We start from the raw sequence: 27,560 nt of genomic DNA on the forward strand, positions 1-27,560 counted from the left end.
GACAAAGGTTAAAACATATTGGTTGACATTCAGTTATTATTAATTACAACAAAACGTCACAGTAAAAGCTGAATTTCATACGCGTTCAGTTATATTAGATATCACATTGAAATCATCAAAGCAAAATTTGTATGTAAAGCTTGGCAGTGGAATAATCAATACTGGTCGCGTTGATTCTATATTTATCTCTGTGACGGCATCACCTGCCTAGCTTCAGCTTTCAGCAGATTACTGAGAATTTACTGTGCACTAGCTGTATACGTAAAATTCCATTAGTTTTATGTAGAACATATCACCCGTTATTTATGTAAAGGCGCAAAGTTGGCTGGTAGAGCTGTATAATATTATTTTATTGGACTTTTGGTACATTAATCTTAAACTTAAGATATAAACGAATTTCAGCTGCGCCCTTTCACTTGTAATGGTTATAGGTTGGTATGATCTGTGGGATTACTTTGCTAAAATATAGCTGTTTTGTTTTTACTTTTAAATTTATCTTATTTAGGTTCGTCTGTCGCTATTTGTTCATATTTATTTGTTTTGTTGATAATTAAATCTTACAAATCTAACCTACTTATTTCCTGAAAATTTGCATACATATATAAATCACATGAGAATGTTTTAATATGCTTTTCAACAAAACGACGCCATTCAGATTAACAATCTTGGTTTAGAAGTTTTAAACCAAAAAGGAAATCATAAAATTTGGATTTACTACGTAGGGTTGTGGTCGAGTTTTAATTCAAGCCACATTTTCACCAAGTCACTAAAATGTAACTAAGACATCATCCCATCGCGCCACCTACCGGGAAGGGTAGAACATTACCTGCCGCCCTAGGATTTTATAAAATTAAAACTATTATATGTTAATATTTTCTTAAAAGTGTGAGACAAAGAACGTCAAACTTGGTAGACTATTATTATAATTGTTACTAATTTAATGTATTTTTAATATTTCCATTATAAATTTAAAATAGAATTTAGTAATAAAACATAAATGCCTACCATACATTATACAGTAGTACTTTCGTCGTTCATATTTTTGATCAAATTAATCCAGCGTGTGACATTAATGATTAAATACACTCAGTCGTGTAATGTAATTTAATTAACGCCGCCATAATTATCAATCTGTTGAGCATAAAATTAAACCGAATATTTTAAATCCAATCGCTCAGGATACGTCAGATATCAGGTAATGATATCGGTTTTTGAGATAAAGTGGGTCATGAACAAGCTGTGTTCATGACCCGCTGGGCGACGCGGCGCAGGGCGGCGCCGCCCTGGGTGACCCACTTGTTGCCGGGCTCTCTTATTTACATTACAACTCTAATTGTCACCAGTAGGCGGTTTATTGCGGCCACAAACAATGATAATTCTATAATTTATGGCCACGTAACAGCGATAAACTGTAACGGCTAATTTAAAACGTTTTCGAATACATCATGCACGCAATTGGGAATTTTGTCGCTTCCTGTATAATTGTATTTTCTTTTATAGATGTTTATATTAATTTGAAACTCATAATACACATAGGCGTATAATTACACTGTATGATCAAACCGAATGGAAGTATCGACATTTGGATTTGGATTCATCTAATTAACGTATGCCATATTACATCTTATAAATTATTATAAGATGATATTGTTATTATTCCTCCATGGACGACAAGGACCATTTAAAATCAGGCGGACAGCACGTTGGTTTGCTGACTTTTTATCTAAACACCATATTACTATTAGAGGGAAGTAATGTAATATCTAGATAAGGTAGGATCCTATTTCGCAGTCTTAAGTAAGATCAATGCGCTAGAGAAGCATGGACGGTGTGGTATGTAACATGTGTTAATGTAACTGCAAATACAATATTCTTTACACTTTCTGTTCTGTTTCCTGGAATCGTGTATCTGCGAGGAAATATATTTGCAGACGTGTATCGCCTTATCGGGATTTACATTGATATTTACATTCTCTTCAATTTTAAAACATTTGTCTAGAAATACTACAATAAATACAGATAAAATAAATGTAAATAACATAACCTTCAGAATTTAAAAATAAACAATAAAGATTATAAATTTTCATGGGATGTGATATTGGAGGAGGAGTGATTAAAACTCCGTGCCTTAATGAATCCAAGGTTCAAATCCCAGACAAGCCTCGGATTTTTCAGTTATGTGCGTATTAGAAATTAGTTACTACTTGCTTTAACAGTGAGATAAAATACCATAAGAAAACCTGAGAGACCTTTGAAAAAAGGTATTTGAAGCCTACCAATCCGTACTTGGCCAGGGCTGTAGACTATGGCCTAATCCTTCTTATTCTGAGTGGAGACCCGTCCTCAGCAATGGAACAGTAATGGGTTCTTGATGATAATGATATTGTATTGTAGTATCCCTAATGCTAAGGCTGTATTTTTTTTTATATACAATGTCAGCGTCATTTATGTACACCATTTTTCGCCTTTATTTAATATGGAATTGAAATGAAACACAATAAAATAAAACTGTGAATCGCGACGTGACACGTACCTGAGACTTCATACAAATAACAAAGATATATTTTATTGTAATCTACTCTCGTGACGTACTTTTTGACGTCATCGCATCATAAGGCATCATAGATCTACGATATTCGATAACAATAATATAGAGTAAAACTGTACATTAATGATGAAAATAATAATTGCTTTACCTCTTGCCATGGTTCTTAGGGTTTCAAAAGCAAAGGGTAAAACGGACCCCTATTACTAAGCCCCCGCTACCTGTCCGTCTGTCACAGGGCTTTATCTTTGGAACCGTAAAAGATATAATTTTGAAATTTTCACAGAATATGTATAATACTAAAAATTAAAGCAATCTTCACATAATCGGCGTTTTTCGCTTTATCTATAGAACCATAATAGATAGACAGATCAACTTTCACAAGGAATTCACTTTTATGGCACCTATAATAAGAAATACTAAAAATATACAACAAATTAAAACTTCGTGGTACGGAACCCTTCGTTTGCGAGTTTGACTCGCCCTTGGCCAATTATATTTCAGTTGTGCGCACCGAGCCGACGGCTAATGCTAATGGTGATTCCATGTTTAATAAAAAGTTAGGTATATTACTTTATGTAATCGTCTTTTAACAGCTTTTTAATAGCTGTAAATTTAGTATTTCGGTGTACTTTAAAAGTCATAGAACTTTGTAGTTCGTGCACGGCGGCAACACAGCCACCCCTATATTTGTTTATATAGCTATCTAGCATTGCTATTGTATGGTTTTAAGAGTGTTTACATATGGCACTCCAATGTTGTCCTGGATGGTAGGAATGGCAGAACGTACTATCAAGTGTGATCAACTTTGGGTAGGACCCTTCATTTATTTCGATTTGGTGATTATCTTTATTCTATAACCATCTGACATCAGAGGAACGTCCGCTTGTTGGCTACCACATTTATACATTTTAATTGCGTAACAAGAGACTCTTAAAAAATCCGACTGCTAAAAGCAATTAATTGAAAAGGGAAGTTATACGAGTTAGTTATGTTACTTTCACAATTTAGACGAATCCAGCAACACCTAATATGTTAAATTCGTCAAGCCAATTTGAAGGTGGTAGAACTCTTTGTGGTTCGACTCCGGCGGCACCACCGCCACACCTATTTCTGCCTAATAACAGCAGTGTTAGGCGCTGCTGTGTTCCGGTTTGAAGGGTGTGGGTAAGGGAGACAGACTTTTCCGAGGCGTTCCAGCTTAGTCCTTAGGGGTAGCGGCGCATCTGTGGCCGACCTCAGGAATATCTAATCCTATCTGGGGTTGATTACAGATGTTCATGGGCGGCAGTAGCCACTTACCATCAGGTGGACTGCATGCTCATCTGCCACTCCGATATTATAAAAAAGTCGTTAGGGCTGCAGGGCATGCCAAATAATAAGATTAACATAGGCTAACATACATACCTACATTCAAAAAAATTACCCTCCCATTCGGGTAATACATACTATCCCATTCGGGTAATAAAAATACATCTATATGAATATAGGATAAGATTAGATTCCAAATTCTAAATCTAGGAACCACGTGACAATAGGATTAGCGTTTTAATAACTCCAATCCGTGCCTCATAGACTAATCTATAGCCTCATATAACAGTTTAATAATTTACTTCGAGCGGGGACTCCAACTTCTGTCGGTGCAGAGCCCGCTCGGAAGATTAGCAAGTATTAACCTATTTCTCCTATTGCAACACAGTTTTTAATCTGATTATTTTATGAATTGAAACGCAAGCAAGATAATAAATTTATTCAATCCGACTTTCCTACTTTTAAATAGCTAAATAATTTTCTTTTTAAACGCTGTAATTGTGGATCTTTTAAAAACTTTGCTGGTTAATTGTATTAATTAAGGTTCTTTAAATTCGAATGCACTATGGACAAATACTGACAGATTCACTGACTATATATAACATCATTAGGAGGTGGTAGAACCCTTTGTGATTCGACTCACCACCACCGCATCAATCTGATTTCAGAGGTAAAAAAGATAAGGGAGACATACTTATACGATGCGTTCAAACAAGGTCCAGGAGTGGTAGCGCATCTATTGCTAACCTCAGATAGGACGCTCATCTTATCTGGGATTCATTACAGATTAGTGAACGGCAGAAGCCACTTACCCTCAGGGCCATTGCGTGCCTGTTTCATTACTTCTATATTATAAAAAATAACATATTAAAAGATCTTTTGATAAAAATGTTGAATAAAAGGATATTTTTGCGTCACCCACATCTACCCATACAAGTAAGGTAAAAATCTGTAACCTTTTCCTTTTCACGTGAATCATTTTGAGTCGTTGACACGACCTCATATTGTGTAACAGTGTTGATGTAATATACGTGAAAATAGAACGAAATGAATGTGGTTGTATTCGATATAAACGCGGCAAAGTGGTAGTGGGCGGGCCAAGACGGGGCAACAAAGGAATGTAATTACGCGTCACCGACACGACCCACGACCGATTACTCTTTTACTCTCTTTTGTTTTAAGCTTCATACAATAAATATTGTTCTTAGGAATGAAGTAATATTGGATTTTCTTATGTATTCGTCGAGCTAAGCGGATCCAGGATTTTTGGTTGGGCGGGGGTGGTTTGACCGAGTCTAAAGTTAGTTCCAAAAATTCTGATGATAGAAAAAAGTTTTTTCTATAAGAAGAAATATTGTCTCCGAAGTAAGTCGAAAGGATTTCCAATTTTTCAAACTTGGTCGTTCCTAGAAGGTCCCTAACAAACTTAAGTACATGATTTCATATTTGTGAGGAGAGTGGGGAAGGGGGGAGGGGGGAAGACCTTTGGATTTTGAAATTTTTGGCAACCCCTTTCAGATTCAAGCACATGATTTGAAACTGAAGGGAGGATAGCTTAAACCCTTTACCTCTCCCCTGGATCCACATCGCTCGAACACAAAGGGCAATTAACTTGAGCAATCTGTTCACGTGAACAGTTAAAGCGTGCACCTTTCAAAGGAAGGGCGAAACAATAGATATTCGTTATTTCATACCGTAATTTAATACCGTTATTTACGGTTCATTTAAATATGGGCCTAATAACCGACTGTAAGAATTATGCAAGTATTGTTCATGCAATGTTTTTATTCAGCAAATCTTTTTCGAAGTTTCATTAGGAGGTGAAAAGCAAACTCAAATTGTTAATTTAGTCATAATCGTCAACTCATTGTCCCACAGCTGGGCACGGGTCTCCTCTCAGATTGCGCGCTGGCCAAGTGCGAATTAGTAGACTTGGCATACCTTTGAAAACTTTTTTATTTTTAAGATTTCTCAGGTATTCAGGTTACTCACGACGTTTTCCTTCACCGTTTAAGCAAGTGACAATGTAAATTCGCACATAACTTTGAAAAATCAGAGGTGCGTGCTTGGAATTTGAACCTCGGACCCGTCGATCAGCAGGCCAAGTTTCTTAACCACATTCGCTATAAATGGTTTGCTGCGACTGTTAATTGACTTCCCATGCTGAAAACACCGTTTTCGTATAGATAGACTTTGTATAGAATTCGCAAACAAAGAGATACTAATTAGATATAGAAACTAATTTCAGTAATTTGGCCAGCAGTCTTTCATCTCAAGAGGAAACTTGCGAAATCACGTTAACACAGTTTGAGCGCGGTCGACCGGAACTAAGACAAAATAAATCTAAATCAGTAACAAAATGGTTTTTCGTTTTTATCTGTTTTAATCTACTTTTATTTTAGTTTTTCTTTGCGTTTATAAACTCGACCATGAACAATGTGGCCTAAGTAGTACTTTGATTCACGTTGAAAAACCTACATCCTGACATACATAGAAAACATTTACAGTTTTTTCGACTTTCGATTTCAAATTTTCATGTGACTATATGATTGGCTCTTTAGGTTAGGTGTCATCCAATATTGCCATTACAGCCTGACAAACTAATTTATATGTATACAGTGATAATTGTGAACCTTCGTAATTACAATAAGTTTAAATTTAGTAATTAGTTCAATATTAAGTTCATAAAAAAATATATCCTTAAAAATTGTCCTTAGATTGTATATTTTTAACATATTGCAGTAGTATCTACATTAAAATTGATAAATCTTAAAAAAATAACTTTTCCTCTTCTTGAGTAGTTTTGAATACCTAGCAGTACTAAGGTAAGTTTTTGAAGGTGGTAGAACCCTTTGTGGTTCGACTCCGGCGGCACCACCGCCACACATATTTCTGCCTAATAACAGCAGTGTTAGGCGCTGCTGTGTTCCGTTTTGAAGGATGTGGTAAGGGAGATATACTTTTCCGAGGCGTTCCAGCTTAGTCCTCAGTGGTAGCGGCGCATCTGTGCTGTGGCAGACCTCAGGTAGGAATATCTAATTCTATCTGGAGTTGATTACAGATGTCCATGGGTGGCAGTAGCCACTTACCATCAGGTGGACTGCATGCTCGTCTGCTACTCCTATATTATATAAAAAAAGTCAATCATAGATCCAAAGGAAGTCAGAATCCTGCCGACGGTTGCTTAAGTAACAGCAGCCGACCGTCGGCGACGGTCAGTAGTGCGGGCTGTCGCTTCTATATTAAAGCCCTAATACTTACCTTTAATCAAATCAAATTGTTAATTATAACGCACATACACAATAATAATAATCGTAACAATAAAAAATGGAGCGATTGAATTACGTGCACTGATAATATTACCTATTGTCCTAATTGTAGAGGTAGCTCGCTCCACCTACACATTGAAATCAATATTCATGAATACACCGATAGCGTATGCCCACTATATTCAGATTTCGCTTCAAAATTTCGCTTTGAATATCAGTTACCATTATCAGGCTCTCCTATATTTCATCTTCTATTCACTATTGTATGTATATGTCAGAATGAGAAGGGTTCAGGGTATAGTCCAGAGCTGACCGAATGGGTGTTGATAGGCTTCACATACCCTACAAAACATTACACAGGATTACGCGTGTATAACTATACGATTTTTTGGCTATTCACTGTGACGACACGACACCAGCACGGCAACGGTAACGACGTTCACTGAACTCAAACTGCACGCTGCTTTCGACATGTCGTCGGCAACAACGGCGTGTCGTTGTCGTAGCGGCAATTTCATATGTGTTGTGTACATACGTAAACGTGGAAGTTTACGTAAGGATATTAGTTGAAAAGTTTTCATCCTACACTTAATAAATTAATTTAAAGGAATGAACAGTTAATTTAATGAATTAATGTGACGATATGTGTACTACTTTCCAGTGGCGGACTAACGTCGTCGGAGGCCCGGGGCGGAAAGTTGAATGGAGGCCCCCAGTGGTAAGAAGTTCGCTTGTGATTCAGTGACTTTTTTTTTGCTGACTGTACAAATTTTTATAGTTTGTTTGGTTTTGACGACCTTTTTTTAGCAACTGTGTTTGAAGGCCCGGGGCTGACCGCCCCTTCCGCCGCCCCCCTTAAGCCGCTAGAGCTACTATCACAGCTTTACGCTAAATCATCATCATCATCATCATCAACCCCATTACTGTCCCACTGCTGAGCACGGGTCTCCTCTCAGAATGAGAAGGATTAGGCCATAGTCCACCGCGCTGGCCAAGTGCGTATTGGTAGACTTCACATACCTTTAAGATTTTTTTATAAATCTCTCAGGTATGCAGGTTTCCTCACGATGTTTTCCTTCACCGTTTAAGCAAGTGATAATTATTTTTTTAATACGCACATGAATTTGAAACTCAGAGGTGCGTGCCTGGGATTTGAACCTCAGACCCCTCGATCGAGAGGCCTCGTTTCTTAACCACTAGGCTATCACTGCTAGCTAGCTACGCTAAATATCATCTTATATTTGATTAACTTCATATTGCCTAATTAAACTTTGGCTTTCGTTCTTTGAGGCTGTGGTAGAATATAGAAAACTTTAATACCTACATTTTAATGTTCTATCAATATTTAGCACTTTATTTGACATGTCTCATTAGAAGTTTAATAAAGAGAAAGCTGTTTCTACATTACACAATTAGTCTCTGCTGGCTTTAAGAGAAACTTTGCAAGCTTTAAGCTCTGCGCCAGCGGACGCTTCGCTCTAACTAATACATTTGTAGAGCAAACACGGATAATTTCTAATTTAGTTTGTGAAAACTAACTTGTTTGTTACATGTGGACGGAAACAAAGGGAATAGTGATGTATAGTTATTGTAACTTACTCGTACATTGTATGCTGTAAAAATAAACTGTAATTTACATATAAAAATAAATAATTTATATATTATATATACCTACTAGTAATATTTTCTTGTATAAACTACACAGATCATAAACTAGAACATTGTATTTGGTTCTAAAAATATTTTTATATTATAGATTATCAACTTCTAAGAATCAGAATGATGTAAATACAAAACCATTTTAAAAAGTGCTAAACAATGTAATGAAACATTGAATGTCGTTTAATTACTGTAAACTACTACTACTACTACTACTAATAACACTACAATCAATGTCGGATTGAAAAAATACTGAATGCAGCACGCTTTAAGTGCATTTTTCTTGACTAGATGGTATCTAGACTTCATTGCAATTGAAGGTGTGAATCGTAATCGCAGTTTGTTAGTACCGACAGCATGATCCTAACATATCTTATATAATAAACAGAGAGCCTCAACAACGTTGGACCACTGTATCCCGATAAGCTTCTCATCTGCGCGAGCAAACCGGTCGAGATCGCATAATTTACGAAGAGCTCCGTTCACATCTCGCTGTCACGAGCCTTATCTCTAACACCTTCCTCGTGTAAGCCGAACATATAGAGGATAGCGGTACCTAACCATATAAAAACAGAGCTAGTAAGCTTATGAGAAAATTGCCTTGAGTATTCGATGAAATTGCTATTATTTTTCCTTTTTATCGTCGTTGTCAACTATCCTACTACTGGTCAGTTTTCTAATAAGAGAATAGTCTAAATACCATAAAGACCATGGTCTAAAGACCATATCACTGGGCCAAGTGCTAACTGAAAAACTTCACTCACCTTTGAGAACTTTTTATTTTATTACGTATTTTAGTCTTTTGTATCTTAATATTTAATCTAAGGTCAGAATGTCCTGCTTATATTTGAATCATTACATGTTGTATATGCATACAATACTGCACTTTATTGTGTGCATATACATATACATATTTAGTGAAATGTATTCATCGCAGGAGCGCTGTCATTATTAGATTCTGTTAAGTTCTGCTGTTAAATACACGTTAAAATATTGAAGATATTATTTAGAGCTATTCCTATTAGGTTCAGCCGAGAACAATATTTCATGAAGCCCTTCAAAACAACCATGCAGTATAATGCAAATTGAGAAACTTGAGGGAAGATGAACAGAATTAATTATCAAGGGCTAAGGTCAAGAATTTGCTTTAATTCCGAAGGTATTTTGAATAAACATTGCGTAATGGTGGCATTGTAGGAATGATGGAAATTGTCCGAGTTTGCTTATAATGTGGAAAGTTCTATAAGAGCCTCATACATATTCTCAAATTTATACCTATATTTGGTATAAATTTCAGAATATGTAGCTTAATAAAGTTATACATAAATTTAATGACCCTTTTAATATTTTATGAAATTTAGGATAAAGATATTTACAAGGCTCTAATATAAAGTTCTTCATGTGTCTACTTGCGCTAATTTAAAAACAAATGCTCAAATAACTACTACTTCGCATTACACTTAATACTGGGAAGTTCTGATAGGCAATATACGAAAATTTACTTGACATAAGAAACGTGTCCGTATGTATAACATTGTATAGCAACTAGACACAGAATAAGATATAATAATGACAAATCAGACGGAAAAAGTTCCAAAAAATATTTCGGTACATACTTATACTAGTACGCTCTAAAGTATTTGCGAGCAGGTGTAGTCATACAATTTGCTATGGCGATGCAATTCATTTCTGTATTCAGAGTGGATAGCAATTTGACACGGACTATACATTGCTGTATATCGAAAATTTATGATTTTAAAATAAAATAGTTTAAACTTTGAACGGGATCGAAATATTGCTCCATATTTTAAATATCATCTTATTGTTAAGAGGCATATATTAGCACTCAGTATGTAGGCATCAGTCTGTTGAAATGTAATACGATATGATACAATAGGCGTATTCAACGTACAAGGGAGATTAGCTACAGACTACTGGCAGATAATACGGTTACGGAGTGCTACGGCCGGCTACGGAGCTACGTGACATATTGCAGGCACTGGTATTGTTGTAAGCTCCGAAGCTACGGCGTAGCACAGCGACAACAATAGGGAATCCGATTAACATGCGAGCTTTGCAGGACTTCAGTGATATATTAATTCATAACATGTAACTATTGAAAGGTAACTTTACTGACATAAATCAGTTTTGCGATAAACCATTCTGGGAATATCGTAGATTATTAGCTTTAGAGTACTCTCAAGTTGCAATACATCATGTTAACTGCGATAGTTCAGTTTCTTAATAGTAGTTTGACTTAAATACATATTTGATGGTTTTATAGTTAGAAATATAGATGTTTAATACAAATATGATGTAAATAAACTAAAGTCAAATAATATTCCAATTCGGTAGTCGTTTAAGAAAAAAATATTGTAACTGCCAATTTTTAAGTGCCTCCGTAGGCCGTTCGTTACAAAAGAAATATATTTCATTTCATTTCGAATTATGACTACGCGGAAACTGAGGAGTACATCTCACATTGTTACTCCATATAATCTTTTATTAGTATTCTTGATCGTAGGACGAATTTCGTGTATACTCGTAGTAACAAATAACACTTACGAATTCCAGTATATTACGCCTAAAATCAACATTCTCAGAACACGATCATTTGAACAAACCTCAAGTCGAATGTCTCGTATTTAATCAATGTGTCATTCGAAGCGTAAATGGCATTACAGTATAATGAGAACTAATATTATCGTTTGAGAGGCTGTGTGTAGGCGCACCGCGGTATATTGTTTAGATGAGAAAGAAAGACGTTTCCGCTCAGCGGAGCGGTAATTCATCTCACTGGAAGCGCGCGTGGAGATAGAGCCTGCCAACGATAAGCATCGTGATACTGAGCTCGTGAATACATATACCATACAGTCAGAAGGCAGTGATAGCCTAGTGGTTAAAAAACTCGGACTCTCGATCGAGGGGTCCGAGGTTCAAATCCCAGGCACGCACTTCTGATTTTTTCAAAGTTATGTGCGTATTAGAAATTAATTATCACTTGCTAAACGGTGAAGAAAAACATCGTGAGGAAACCTGCATACCTGAGAGATTTATGAAAAAAACATCTCAAAGGTATGTGAAGTCTACCAATACGCAATTGGCCAGCGCGGTGGACTATGGCCTAATCCTTCTCATTACGAGAGAAGACCCGTGCCGAGCAGTGGGACGTTATTGGGTTGATGATGATGACAGTCAGCTTCAATAGTAGATGAGCAGTTCAAAATTCCAAAAAAATACCTATATACCCAAACGTTCATGATAGCTAAATTTCCCTAGCATCATAATTAGATAAACATAGTAAGCGTTAAAATTAGATTGAAATTAGACAATGCGTCAAAAGTAGCTGAACAACGTATGCGCAAAATAGATAACGTCACTCATATGATACGTCACTGTCCAACTACTTTTTATACTGTAGCGTTCATCTACTTATGAAACTTTAATCTGTTCCTTTATTTTTGAAGCTGACTGTACAATATTTCGCACATTATCACATGGATTGGACATTCCGCTTCATGATCACAGGTCCTTTAAGAACAAGCTTCATATTGTTAAGCAATTGAATGCATACTTTGTTCAATATTGGTATTGTTTAGATGAGAAAGAAAAACGTTTCCGCTCAGCGAAGCGTTAACTCATCTCACAGGAAGCGCGCGAGGCGATATAGTCTGCCAGCCCGATAAGCATGATACGGAGCTCGTGAATACGTATTATGCTGAATGTATTGCATATTTACGTGGACAGGCCATTCCGTTTCAGGACTCAATATTGTTTTTGAATTGAATTCATGTTGCTTTGCTCAATACTATTTTCGATTAATGTGTGCGTTAGTTTAAGCGTAGTTTGCCTTTTATTCAGTTTTTAACCGACTTCAAAAAAAGAAGACGTTTCTCAATTCTCAGTTCGACTGTATACATGTTTGTTTGCGGATAAATTTGATGATTTTTCGTTGGAAAAAAGATATTTTTCGTTTCATGACCGCAGCAAGTGCTTTATAAACAAGCTCAATACTATTTCGGAGTTGAATGCATGTCAGTTTGCTCAATAAGTTTTGAATAAAGTCCACGTTAGTCTAAAATATAACGTAGTTTTGTCCTTTACAAGTTTATCTACTTTTCAATAAAATATTACAAACAAATCAACATTTATTAATATATATACTACTGTTAGTGCCACCCCGATAAGCTCCATGCTCATGAATACGATTCTTATGTAAGATATTTCGCATATTATCATGTGAATAGTATATTTCGTTTCATGATCGCCGCAGGTGCTTCAAAAAAAACGCTCAGTATTGTTTCGGATTCGGAATTTAATGTATGTCAAATTTGTCAATATTGTTTTTGAATAGTGACCGTGTTAGTTTAAATATAATGCGTAGCTTTGTTTTCCAGAAGTTTATGTACTTTTAAACAAAATATAAAGTAATGTCTCTTTTCTATACTTCTGTTACTATCAGCCCGATAAGTACTAGGCGATAGGAGCTCATGAATACGCTTGTGTAAAATATTTTGCATATTATAATGCGGGTAGTACGTTCCGCTTCATGATCGCCGCAGGTGTTTCATGAACATGCTCAATATTGTTTTTGAGTAGTGTGTGTGATATTTTACATATAAAGTATATTCTCTCTTTTAAAAGTTTACTTACTTTTCGTAAAACATAACGAAAAAGTTCGTTTGTTATTTTGTAAACTTCTCAAAATTATTATGTTTCAAATACGAAGAAGTTTAACCTCATCATTGGCCTTGCCTTTCGGTGAATAACGATTAAGGTATAACTGGTAAGTTTCACATGAACTCAGTATTTTAATAACACAATATATTACAAAAAAAATAATAAAACTATTTTTTAACTAGCTGTGATAAAACTTAAGTACATAGATAAAACAATATTAGCTTACGATTGAATCTTACTTTAACACTGATCGGCTTATCTTAATATATTTCTACACGCATAATATATACGGTAGGCTTATACGTTAATATATACCGCATAGGTATATACGGTATGTAATCGAAATCGACAAAACTCACAACATACATCTTTAATGTCTCTAAGCTACAAGAAAAATGTTAGTTTACAAACAGAAAGTAGAAATCAGAAAACATTTACTCGAACACAGCGCAGAAATATAAACATGGCCGAGGGAATTCATCTTGAACAGATGTGCAATCTTGTTGGCTTTGAGCCTGTAAACTTGAAACTTTCAACCAATATTATTTTTGTGAAACTTCGACAATGTTTAAACTTCAACGAGGATCGTACAAATAGTTCGCTTTCGATACGTAAGAAACAGTGATAGCTTATTGGTTAAGAAACACGGCGTCTTGAGGGATCCGAGGTTCAAAACCCAGGCAAAGGCCGATTTTTCAAAGTTATTTGCGTTCTAGAAATTCATTATCACGTGCTGAAACGGTGAAGGAACCTCGTGAGGAAACCTGCATACCTGAGAATTCTTAAAAAATAACTTTTCAAAGGTATGTGAAGTCTACCAATAAGCACATTGCCAGCACGGTGTACCTAACCTAAACCTTCTCATTGTGAGAGAAGCCGGTGCCCAGCAGTGGGACAATTATGGATTAACAACGACGTTAGTGCTTTGCAAAAGCTCCCTACAAAGCTGAAATAATGAAATTGGAAATAGCGATATCCTACTTCGACTAATTAAACCCGTAATCGCTATTAGAGCCGTTCGACCAGAAATTCAGTTAGCTCACAGTTATTATGCAAACGTTCATTATTCCGATTGGTGACGTAATGTGCCTACACATAACATTTTGGCACTCTCGTGTTAAACAGGATGTGCAGATGATTATTACATTAGACTACAAAGAAATATTTAGTTATATTACGCATCGACAACATAGATTAGTAAAGATTATTCTCTCCTAACAAGAAAATGTACCCAGTTCTGAGAATTGAAATAGTTGCGTAAAAAAGTTTTGCCACACCTTCGTGCTAAAATGTCCCTAGAATATTGAAATAATTATTTATTTACTATGTAAATTACGCAGTATTAGTTGTTTATTCGTATTTTCTTTTCTAAAAATGTTTTTATTTGACAAGAATTCAAAAAAAGAACTTACTAATAAGCAGTTTGTGGCTTCATTCAATTTCAAGGCGGCGAAGTATTTTTACTAATCTATGATCGACAATTATAAAATAATTTGTTTAATGAGAGAACATGGCGCTTTGTTTAAATTAATTCAAAATACACGTATATCTTTTTAACATCGGGTTCATTAGTTTATCGTAACACCGAGAATGGAGACGGTTACTAACATCTTCATCAGAAAGTCCATGTAATTTCGCTTGCGATCATGCATATCACGGGACATACAAGAGTAAAAATAAAATTCCGATATTCCTGCTCGATCCACTTTTGAACAATGAAAAATAGTTTTGAAGGTGGTAGAACCCATTGTGGTTCCACGCCACCACCGGGGCGGGGGCACCACCGCCTCACCTATTTCTACATAGTGTTAGGCGCTGCTGTGTTCCGTTTTGAAGGGTGTGGTAAGGGAGACAGACTTTTCCGAGGCGTTCCAGCTTAGTCTTCAGGGGTACTGGCGCAGCTGTGGCCGACCTCAGGTAGTAATATCTAATCCTATCTGGGGTTGATTACAGCTGTTCATGGGCGGCAGTAGCCACTTATCATCAGGTGGACTGCATGCTCGTCTGCTACTCCTATATTATAAAAAAAACACAAGAACTCCTAAAAGAACTTTGAAGTCGTAAATTAACCATTAACCCATTATTTAAACCAGAATAGAGTATTTAACAAGGCTTTTACAAGGGAGAAATAAGACGATGATGCCGCCTCAGTCACGAAGGGTTCTATCATCTTCAAATATCAAAAAGTGCCATCAAAATATGCGTATAACAATAGTTGAAACTCTGTAGCATTGTCCGTTAATAGTTAATATCGCGCAATTTCTGTCGGTTATTGCAATTTCCGCTAAAATCCATCCTCCATTCAAGCATTTCGTTAGGTAAACGGGGAATTGATTTTCTACATTTAGATTGTAGATAACAACGACATATTGTTATGTCAAATGTTACGTAACTTTCAATAATCCCACGCTTTATCTATTTATGATCATTAACGCCCGTCATTAACAATCAATCTATCCATTGTTTTGCCTAGTAAGGATTGAAATTTGATAATAAAATTCGACTAGGCAGAGGCTTAAATCACTATGGCCAACAAAATTTATCAATATGAAAACAAAGATTAGTTGTATGTTTTTGGTTTAAGATGTCGATCTTTATGTTGTAGAACTCCTTGTCTCTTGTGATAGTGAAAAATATTAATTAATGTTTAGGCAACAGCATAATGTGTAGTCCTTTGTTGTTTGGCCCGTTTTATGTCCCACTGCTGGGCATGATTGCTACAATTAGGGGAGGTCTAGAGCATACTTCACCACGCTGGTCCAATTCAGATTAATTTGATGTTAAAATATCGTATATTTATAAGATAAAAAGATAAAGTTTTTACAGATTTTATTCAGACAAAGAACTTGAGCACATGAATTGTAAGTTTATTAACGTAAATATTTAATCGTATTTTTAAATACGATTCTAGTAGATGTGTTAAATAAATTATCTATTTTCCTTTGTCAACAATCGTAGGTTTCAATTTCATAGGACATAAATAAGAATGACATTCAAATCTCAATTAAAAGCATAAAATTTAATTAACGTGTCTAAGTTTCTTTGATTTCATTTTCATTTATCATTGTCAGCAAAAAAATTAACAAATGTATTTCTTTGTGAAAATACTTCAAAGCTTAATTGTCGGACAAAAACTTTTCTTTGTAGCGTCAACAAAACTTGCTTTACCCGAAGCGGAACACCGGGTCTAATTAACAGAACGAAAATAAAATGAAAACTATACTTTTCTAGCAAATTACGATGTTAGTTTCTTTTAGCGAAGGCGTGAAGTAAATTAAGTTTAAGATGACTTAAATGTTTCAGCGCTTTGTAGTTAAATATTAAAGGTTTAATTAAAAATGCAACAGAATATTGTTCTATAGTATATAAAAAGCAATACTATTTTTACTGGCTTCCAAAACAAGATTAAAAGTTTGTAATGACGTACTACTATGAATTATATTACTTAGGTCTTAAAATCCGAACTAATAGTAGCATAGAACTTTTTTTGCGCTTTGGTGAAAGTATGTGTACTCCTGCTGACTTAAAATTGAGGCATGATCTTAGTTTTCAAAAGTGGTAACGTATCTATGAGCGGTGTCAGGTGCTACCCGTGTTGTATGGAGAGGTGACCACGGTAACCACCGATGTCCATGGGTGATGAACATGTACCATCAGGTGGGATACATGCTCGTTTTCTACTACGATCTTGTATAAAAAATCGTACAGACCTACTTTACTTTATTCATTTCTTTGTATTGTTTTATCTGCTGTATATTATTCTTAATATCCTACTAATATTTTAGCTTATTTGGTTTGTATAAAGGAAAGATGGAATAAGTTGGGAGGTAAGTACCCTTTATTTATAATCAAATTTACATACAAATTGGATCTTATCTGGTAGAATTGAAAACAATAGTATATTCCTACACGCTTAACCTCTAAGGATTTCCATACCTTGAGGATATCCTTAAATTGGAACTGTTCTAAGAAAGCCTATATGTTTAGACAGCTAAAAAGGTATCCAAAATACACACACACATACACAAAATGCACACACACACACACACACACACACACACACACACACACAGACTCACTCACACACACTCACGCTCACACACACATAAATTACTATTACACTATATAATACTCACGACTCCCGGACACAGCTTTATTATGTAAATAGTTTAAGTTTTCTCATTTTAAGTGACCATGTATGTCTTATGAGAAAATAAAGATTCTTTAAACCCAAATAAGCAAAGGCGAGGCTCCGGGGCGTACCAATTTGAATGTGGCATTGTGAGTCTTTGAATGTTGCAAATGTCTGCGGTTGACTAATGTCAGCCTGCCTTATGTAGTCATGAAATTAAATTTAGAATAACTAACGGATTTACCCTTTTCTGAATAATATAATTAGGTTTTATTATTGATTTATTAAAAGTTTATGCATTGTTCGTTATTTCTCTTTGATTAACATCAAAAGGTATTCTGATGATAATTCATTCAAGTAGGTATGTTTTCAATTTTTTTTAATATTTATACTTTACACAATTGAAATAACTATCTACATAAAACACATAGAATGGAAGATGAAGGATTGTAGAGAAAGTGAGGAAAAGACAGCTTAAATCTATGTATATGAATGTGTGAAATACTAACTTGACTCACCTTCTTCATGAAGGACATAACGTTAGTGGGCAGCATGGTGGCGTTGTTCCACGACGTTCTTTATCACATAATCACTATCACTGCACTTCACTATCACTTTAGTCTGGGATGAAGACACTGCTACTGTAATACGACATCTTTAACTTGGTTATGTCTGCGTTTCACTTCACCTCTGCCCTGAAACAAAAAACAAAAGCGTTAATTTGTCGTCATCAATCCAATACTGAAATGTTTCCTGTGAGTAAGAGGAGTTTAGGCTATAATCCACCGCGCTGACCAAGTGCCGATTGGTAGACTTCACACACCCTTGAGAACTTTTATAAAGATTTCCAGGGATGCGAGTTTTCTTACAAAGAAAATATCCTTTATGTTTAAACGAGCGATAACTGATTAATACGCACACAATGTTGAAAAATCATTCCCGATCGAGAAGCCGACTAACCACTAAGCTAATCACTGCTAATCACTGCTCTACACTGCACTATGCTATATTGCATTTACTGAGAAATATCTAAACAGAGGTGAGAAACAGTGTCGGTAACTTTATCGACTGTAGCGGGAGGGAAGATCCCCGACCTCTCGGGCGGAGTTACCGAGATGGAATGAACAGGAATATACACTCAACAGGTTCGTACTTCGTTCGGTACAGACTTATCAATTATTCAGTTTTCAGATTATAAATGTATACTTTTAAGATTGTGTATACAGCGTAATTGAGGTGTGCCAACAAAAAAGCTTTCTAATTGTTTTAATTATCTTTTTATTGAGATGGAGTGAGCAATGAGAGTTATAGATATGTAGCAGATAACTAGTTCAATTAATTATTCAATTAACAGTAGTTAAACGTTATCGATCCAAGTTATTTGCATAGCTGATTGATTGAATGGTTGAATTTCATTCTGGACGCTGGGCTATTAATTAAATGGCTTATTTAAACTAAATGACTGCGACACTTTCATTTTTATAGTTAAAAAGTTTCTCGTAGCGAGCTGTTGTATTGCCTCTAAAATATGGCTTGAATAATTAAATTAATATGATCAATAATTTCTGGGCTTCAACAATTTTCAAAACGTGTGTACTTATTTATAGTACTATACTATAAGAAAACCTAATCGCGATTTTAGAATTTTACGTAGAACTGATTAACTACCACGAGACTTTTAAAACCTTCACGCTAGAAATACACCCATTTTTCAGTAGTACTTCCCCGATCAAACTATGAAAGATCTATCACTTTTTAATAGGTGTGGGAATGGTATGTCTTCTACATTGCTGAATCGCTTTTAAGAATAAGAGCCATATCCTTCAGATCATGTCTAGCCACAATTCTTTTTGCATACATATCATTTATTCATATAGCTACAAAACTGAAAATTCAATATCGTCTAGCTAGATAAATTTACTTCGTGGCACAACAAAATTCGCTACAAATTGTTTGTTATACGTATAAACGAGATATTCTATAATACATTTAGTTCTCGCGAAATAAATTGATATATGCGCGATGGGATAAGCGAATTCGAGCATTTCCCCAACCGAGGCAAATTGAAAAGTCTCCGAATTTGTGAGGAACGTTCGTATATGTCAGCTAAACGTGAAAGTAAAGTAGTTGGTCCCCGAATATCCCGGTAAAGTGTGTCATGTGAACTGAGGCGGCCCTGGATACCTGTCTGGAAAGATTGCATCGCGGGTCAAATCGATATCTGATATTTTCCCCTCGTATACCTATGTACTACTTCATTGCTATGTTACCTATGTTCAATATGTCTTTTGTGCATGTTTAAACATAGTTTGGTATTTCCATTTCTATACTAATAATAAGAAATCTTGTAGTAGTGTATCAAAATGTTTTATGCAGAGGAAAAAAACTTTGTTTCATAGAAAATTCAGTTGTAAGTTTATAAGGCATACGCGTTAATAAGTTATGCTTAGATGTAGGTACTAGATGACGTTTATCGTGTTAATAGGTGATAGATGTCCATAGCCCATGATAATGAGCGGCAGTGACCACTAAAAGCATTGCTCGTTCACTTTTTTCATTACTAAAGAAGTAGGTACATATTTGTACTCTCAATAACATAAGTATAACAGATATCATGAAAATAACGAATGTAAACCTATCTAACAAGGCCACACAGATCCTTAATAAATAAAATAATGATTTAGCTGAACGTGGAGTATCCACTTACCGATTTGATTTGAAGTACGTTCTTATCTATAGTTGGATTCGCTTTGATCCACTTGAGAATGGCCTAAGAGTAAGTAATGTCGACAGTAAAGGTAAAGAAAGATATATTTTGCTATAGATTTTATTTTATACTAAATTTGTATACTCTACTATATTTTTCTGAGTTTCTTACCGGATCTTCTCAGTAGAGGTCGCGTTACGATCCGGTAGTAGTATAAGAAAAATATTGTAACTGACAATTTGTAACTGCCGCCGTTAGCCTATACAAAATAAATATATTTCGTTTCATTTCATTTAAAAGGTCATCACCACCACCTTTTTATGTTTATTTCTCGATTTTAAAAGGCTTATTTTATTACCTTAGTAATGTTTTACGGATTAAAAAGCCGAGAAAAATCAAGACGCACGAAGTGCAATACCAAATTCCAGTAACACACGAAGCGCTACTACGCGAAAGGTTTCAGCGTGTTTTCCCCTTACAACAAAATAAATGAAATACACAAAAATAGAACAGTAATTGTGAGCATCTGATAGACTGAAATATTTTTTTAATACCTATCTACGCCTTCCATAAAAAAGTGGCATCGTTACACCTATTTTCTTTACAAGTGAGCAAGTAGTTAAATTAACATCCAAATACCTTCAGTAAGCTTTCCAATTACCTACCTCATTTGATTTAAATTAACGTTTTGTATTTTCTAATCACTCTTCCAGTTTGTTACTTTTAATTTAACGGTTCTCAACTTTAACCAGTTCTGTCCCCCGTACCAAAGTAAACTACGGGCCTACAAAGCAAACGAAGTAAATATTTTAATGGGCATTGAGCTCTATATTAAATCGCGTGGGGTAAGTAGATTACCGGCGGCTATCTCACGCGGGCGCTGGCGGGATTACGTGGATAATTGGAACGAGCTTAATTCGACTAGAGGAAAACAGCTTAATACCTACAACGCTACATATTTATAGGTAGAGGACCGAACGAATTGCAGGTTTCATGGTTTAAGTGATTTTTTTAAAGGCTTACCCTTTATAAAAGGTTTCATTTTTTAATTTTTGAAAGGCTTGTTTTTGTTTTATGTACCTATAATTTAATTAATAAAGACAAATCGTTATGTAACTTGGGTTAAGTACTTAGAATACTACGGAAGAACATTTATGACAAAATTGTGGTGTAACTTAGAGTTACCTACAATATTTTACGTATAAGTAGGTGAAAAGGAATTTTTCTACCTAATAACATCAGTGTTTAATGTGCCTGTGGCCCGGCTTGAAGGGTGTGGTAAGGAAGATATACTACCTATTCGAGGCGTTCTAACTCCGTTACATGGATTCCTCTCTGCCGCAAGGGTAGCGGAGAGGATATGCTATTACAATAAATAGTAAAGTTAGAAAAAAAAAATGATACAACCGACTTCTATGTCACTACGAAGTAAAAAATAATTGAAATAATTGTTGGTTTAGTACATAGTTCTAAAGTCGGTGCTCAATATATTTCGTTGGATAACGGCGTAAACAGCGAGTCCAATATGAGCGCCGACTTCAGGAAAATTTCTACTAAACCAAAATTTATTTCAATTATTTTTGACTTTGTAGTGACATAGAAGTCGGTTGATTTTTTATGTATTTTTTTTACCCTTTTTAGGGTTCCGTACACAAAGGGTAAAAACGGAACCCAATTACTAAGACTTCGCAGTCTGTCCGTCTGTCACAGGGCTCTATCTCTGGAACCGTAATAGGTATACACTTGAAAATTTTACAGAGGATGCATAATGGTGGCTTAAAATAACAACAAATACCTACTAAAAATAAAAAAATCAAAATAAATGGGGGTCGCCATACAAGAAACCGCTATTAGTCGACGTTTTTCGCTTTATATATTAAACCGTAATAGGTAGACAGTTCATATCCCTGTAGTTCCGAGACTAGAATAGGGCTATGGTATCCCCTGCCTGTCGTAAGAGGCGACTAAAAGGGGGCTTCCGGGGTTGCGGGCGGCAAGAGTGGGAGCCCGAACCGTCCAGTATGCTACCCCGGGAAGGACGGCGGTATGTATGGTCGCATACCGTTGTAATCACAAGATGTTGTGGGAGGAGCGAACGCTCCCCCAGGGCAGAGCCCGATCCGGGCATCGCGCTTGGAGGACTCCGGTTGTGTTCCGTTGGAGATCCCGGAGTTCTCCAACAAGCGCTGAGGTCGGCAACCGAGGGGGTTTTAATGCGGTAAAAATCCCACATAACTCGGCGTCGCTCCCACGTCGTCGGGTACCTTATGAAGATTTCCCCCTCGAAAAGAAAAAAAAGGTATGTAGACAGTTCAAATTTTCACAATGTATTTAATTCAGTGGCTGCTGTAATAACAAATACTAAAAATAAAAGTAATTTGAAAATGTTGGTGGTTCGGAATCCTCCACGTGCGAGTTCAACTTGCACTTGGCCAATTATTAGTAGTGACATATAACGTTAGTAACGTGTATATTAAAATAATATATATAATAAAAATACTTAATGAAAAAACTTATAAACGCGCTAGTCGCCCCTACGATTTTTGAAAGTTCCCCTCGATTTCTCTGGTCTGCCCTGACCCTGATTTCCTTATAATGGGCCACATTGAAAATATATTTTTCCAACAAAAAATAAATCATCAAAATCGGTACATAAACGACGAAGACATACCCGAACAAACATAAAAAAACATATACGGTCGAATTGAGAAACCTCCTTTTTGGAAGTCGGTTAAAAAAGTGATCAAATATAACCAAATTTCCCCTATGAACAATCTTATGCTGCGATTGCATCTGTCCTCAGGCGTAGCAACGTTTCTGTAGGTCCTTAGGTCTCGTCTCGTTTCTTATATGAAGTTGATTACAGAGGTCCACGGGCGACAGAGGTCACTTACCATCAAGTGCACTGCATGCTTGATACTTTTTATAACTTAACTGGAGATCTTATCAATGTTAACGTTATCAATGTTAGAATTGGCCACATAAAAAAATAATCATTCAATGACTCAGATCGCAAAAAGAAGTGTTATAATGAGTTGACGGTCTGATTCACATGCCTCAGGGCCACCTCCATTTTAACACCAAATTACTCGTGGGTATTTATATTGTTACCATCAAGGGCATACTTACCTACTTTCACATAGATACCTACATGGACACCAATACCTACGTAACATTTTATGCAACGACCCAGCAATCGAACATGCTGTCCATGTGATAGTGCTCAATGCTCCAATCTATAAAACTTGAGTGTACGTACTAGAGGTCAATTATTGAAGTATTGCTAAACTGAGGACTAAGAGTGTACCTAAAAATCGTCTCTGCGTAGGGTCCCTAAAACAGGAGGTCTACAGGGACTTTTTAAAGATCGACATTGATGTGGTAGTAAAACCTTAACAGTTCGCCCACCTTCACTTAAGTCCATTTAGTAAATTTTAAAAGTAGGTATGGTGTAAGCAATCCCTGAGAAGTGTGAAGAAATTAAATTCCACCAGGCGATGCATTATGTTTGCAGATAGGTTGTATGAGAATCTGTATAGTTTATAGCCATTTACAGTAATTGAATATATTTATTGCAATTATATACTTAAAGTTAACTATTAAATTAGCAGATTTTTAATCTAGTACCTAAGTAAAGTATTGAAATAAAAGAAATAACCAATTTAATGCAACATGTTTTATTATAATTACCATTTTCGTCAAACTGCATTAAACAAATCCTACTAATATTTGTTTATTAATTGGAAATGTAACTTAAGTAATTGAACTCACTTTTAATTCAGGTAGCAGTTCAAACTAAGGCTTATATAGTAAATTTGGATATTGACAGTTCTAATTTTTTAAACTTATGTAATACTACTCCATATCACAATATTCAATGAAGTAAGTTGATGAAATATCGAGTCTGGGATAGAACCGTATATTGCAGGATGTATTTAATTTTTTTTTGAAGATATTAGTAATACCACATCTATTTCTAGCGTGAAACAGTTCTTGTTTCAGAAGAAGAATGTGCAAACCACACCACCTGTCGTCCGGCATCCATCCTATTAGGAGCAGCAATGCATCTCTGATTGGCTTCACGTAGAACCCTGTTCTACATGGATTTGTTTGTACCTACAGGACCATGGGCGGCAGTGACCACTTACCATCAGGTGGAGTCATCAGTCTTATAAAAAAATGTGTAAATAGTATGATGTTGCCAATTATAAACTGGTGGCACAATGAGACTGTATTTTGAATCATACGGTTTTACCCCAGCACGGATACTACCCCAACTTACATCAACTTATGTGATAATGTTAATCCCAGAAACATTGGCTTTGTGCACAAAAGCATTGCAATTTACAAAACAATTGGTATCATTAACATTTAAAATATTTTAGACACATTATGTATTTTACAAATCTTATATTAACAAATTCTGGATAATTTTAACCTAAATAGTATTGAATAGATTGGATAGAAGGTAGAAACATTATTATACAAAAAATATATATAATCTTCACATACAATTTGTCTAAATTAACAATGTCAAGTTGTTTTATATCCCACATGTGATTATATCAAAACCTATTTTAAACATTCAGAAATTTAATGCCATTTTAGCTTCACTAAGTATGTAGTATACAAGAGATATATCAGCTAAAAGCTAAAATTAAAAAAAGGAAGACAAAGCTTCATTAACCAAATATTAAATCATACCAAGTTCAAGAGTTGTGCAATATTACAGAACATGCACTGAAACTAAAGTTAAATGTATCATAATAATCAGTACAAACCAGTCTCCCACATGGAAGCAAAAATTTAAAAGCTATGTGGTGCAAATACAATTTGAAATAACATAAAGGTCTATGTTGGAGCATCTCAGATAAATGTCTCCCTATTACTCATACTAGTGCAAGTTTTAGTTCAATACAAAATTCTATAAGGCTTTGTCTACCTTTTTTTGATCTCAAGACTAAAAGTATAACTTATTTCTGTCTGTAAAGTTTAGCAAACAGGCAATAAAACACCTGATAGCCTTTAAGTAAATCACAGATCTAAAACCAGGAATAGCCAACCTCCAAAAAGGCTTAAGACATTATTTGTAGCAATTCAACATATTTCGTATTTTGTGTAACAAACAAATATTTTATTTCGTTAAAATTAATTTCGTGACCGCCAAATGCATTCAGATGCTAAAAGATGAGTAGATACAGTGACAAATGTTCAGTTACTTATTTTATGGCACAACTGTTAAATATTCATTATTTATTTACCACACTTCATATTTAACAAACTGTAGTGAAGCTAATTTAGTGGGTAAAAGAGATACAGATATATGTTACAAGTGACTTAAGAAGTTCACTAACCCGTTGAACCATCACCTTAAATTTTGGTATTCCTATAGTTTATCGTTAAAAATATTTAATAATAACATGTGCTCATGATAACGAAGAGTGCACACAAAATGTAATTTTCATTGTAACAGTTAAATTGCCAGTCACATAATTGTAATAATAAATAAAATTTGTTTTTAAATGAGCAATCTGAGTATTTTAAATGCAAATGTTGTATTAAAATATGTTGTTTTATTTATAAATCCTGAATAATTATTATGAATACGGATATTACTGGCTAAGCAATGTTATAATAGAAATAATTAATCTAAACACTCGATTAACGTGAATGACGAATAACAATGGTTAATGAGATAATCATTTGTCTTTTTATAAAGATTTTTCTGTTTTCTAACACCTCAGATGTCACACCAAAAGTTAATCATACAAATATTTGTTATTTGTCATAATTATTTCATTCCATAGTACATATTTTCACCATTCAGCATCACCGTTGGCTTTCTGAAAAACATAATCTTTGCCCCCTAAGTTCATTATACCATCTTTGAGATAAAACTTCCATTTGTTGCGACTGCGAGTGATTTTGTCATATTGACAAACAACAACATTATCAGTATCAAACATATCACCGGGCTCTTCATCGGAGACATCATCTCCCGAATTAAGAGGCTCCTCCTCCGCACCTCCGAGCTCATCTCGTTCCTCTTCCTCCTCCTCGGCCCTCTCCTCTCCGGATTCCTCGTCCTCATCGTCATTTCCAGCACCATCATCCGATCCATCGCCCACATTAGACCCCTCATCATCAGAAGAATCTAGTGCTCCATCGAGAGAGAATGGAGCTGCACCACTTTGACCGCCCCCACCGCCATCAAATTCATTTTGTTGCCCCGCTAAAGCAGAGTTGATATGTTGTTGCAACAGGGTAGCCGCAAGAGGCTGGGGCAAGCTTATCGTTGCATTTATGATAGGTCCAGTTAGCACCTGGTGCAGCTTGTTCCCGTTGAGGGCAGATGCAGGTATCTGTATAGTGAAGGAGCGCGGCTGCGAGCCCGCCACGCCAGGCTGCGCGGGCAGCGTCAGCTGGACGGGGACTTTGTTGTTGGGGTTTAAGACATGGTGTGGGTGAGCGCCCCCTACATTGTTGGCAGGTGCGCCGTGGTCTACAGAGCCTTGTTGACTCGACCCCTGTGTCGCCATATGTGTATCGTTTCTTTTTGGTATAATGTTGCTTCCGTTAGCTTTTTGGAAATTGTGGATTACCGCAGGCGGAGGCATCGGTGGCTCCGGCGGGTCCATGGCGCCGCTGGCGGCTAGCTTTGTTTTCCATAGTTGTTTGAGTTCCTGAAGCACCAGCTCGTCTACACCGTCGTCGAGAAAGCTATCGCGCACTCCGGCTATTACATCGTCGACCACCGCATTGTATAGCTTCAATACTTGGCTCGACATCTTGACGTTTTCCGTTCGTGCCGAAACGAAGATACTTTTCCCCAAATTGAGATTGGAGAAGCAATGTGAAATTATATCGCTAACACAAATAAGGAAAAGTGCGTATCTACATTTGTATTCACATCTAAACTCAAATGTCTACTAACACTTCAGTGGGACTACACAGCCATTATCCGTGAAAAATTGAACACTCTTATATAAGAACCGATGATCGATACGCATTATTCGTACGGAAAAGTAAGTAAAAAGTCCTGTACACTTCTATACATAGCTGAATAATTCTCAGAAAAGATCCAACATAAATTTTGACAATTGACGACTAAAACATAACCTACAAACAAAAAGCAGATTATGCCAAATTACGAAAAAATTGTCTATGGTTGCTCGGTTCCAATACTGGGCTCTAAAGGCACGGCGCATGCGCGACAACAGCGCCACCATCGAGTTTTATCTACAGTGTGCCGCATCA

The 27,560-nt window shown here is 35.9% G+C and overlaps 2 protein-coding genes across 3 annotated transcripts in view; both read right to left on the minus strand.

Annotated features, from left to right (window-relative positions):
* The window catches only part of Fife (regulating synaptic membrane exocytosis protein fife), a 43,031-nt gene extending 24,443 nt beyond the window's left edge, over nt 1-18,588 (minus strand). For both annotated transcript variants that reach the window (XM_073091452.1, XM_073091453.1), the window contains exons 1-2: nt 18,516-18,588; nt 18,106-18,291 (exon numbers count right to left, since the gene is read on the minus strand). In XM_073091452.1, coding sequence (XP_072947553.1) covers nt 18,106-18,150 — 45 coding nt within the window. In that variant the 5' untranslated portion in view covers nt 18,151-18,291; nt 18,516-18,588. The remainder of the gene's footprint in view (nt 1-18,105; nt 18,292-18,515) is intronic.
* A 5,376-nt stretch (nt 18,589-23,964) lies between these two features.
* On the minus strand, nt 23,965-27,436 carry TfIIA-L (transcription factor IIA L). Its single transcript, XM_073091132.1, has one exon. The coding sequence runs from the start codon at nt 27,089-27,091 to the stop codon at nt 26,120-26,122; it is 972 nt and encodes a 323-aa protein (XP_072947233.1). The 5' UTR covers nt 27,092-27,436; the 3' UTR covers nt 23,965-26,119.
* Between the last annotated feature and the right edge of the window lie 124 nt (nt 27,437-27,560).

The sequence above is a fragment of the Epargyreus clarus genome, unplaced genomic scaffold, assembly GCF_041222505.1.
Source record: "Epargyreus clarus isolate Ecla_fem2 unplaced genomic scaffold, WU_Ecla_fem_2.2 ptg000034l, whole genome shotgun sequence".
NCBI lineage: Eukaryota > Metazoa > Arthropoda > Insecta > Lepidoptera > Hesperiidae > Epargyreus > Epargyreus clarus.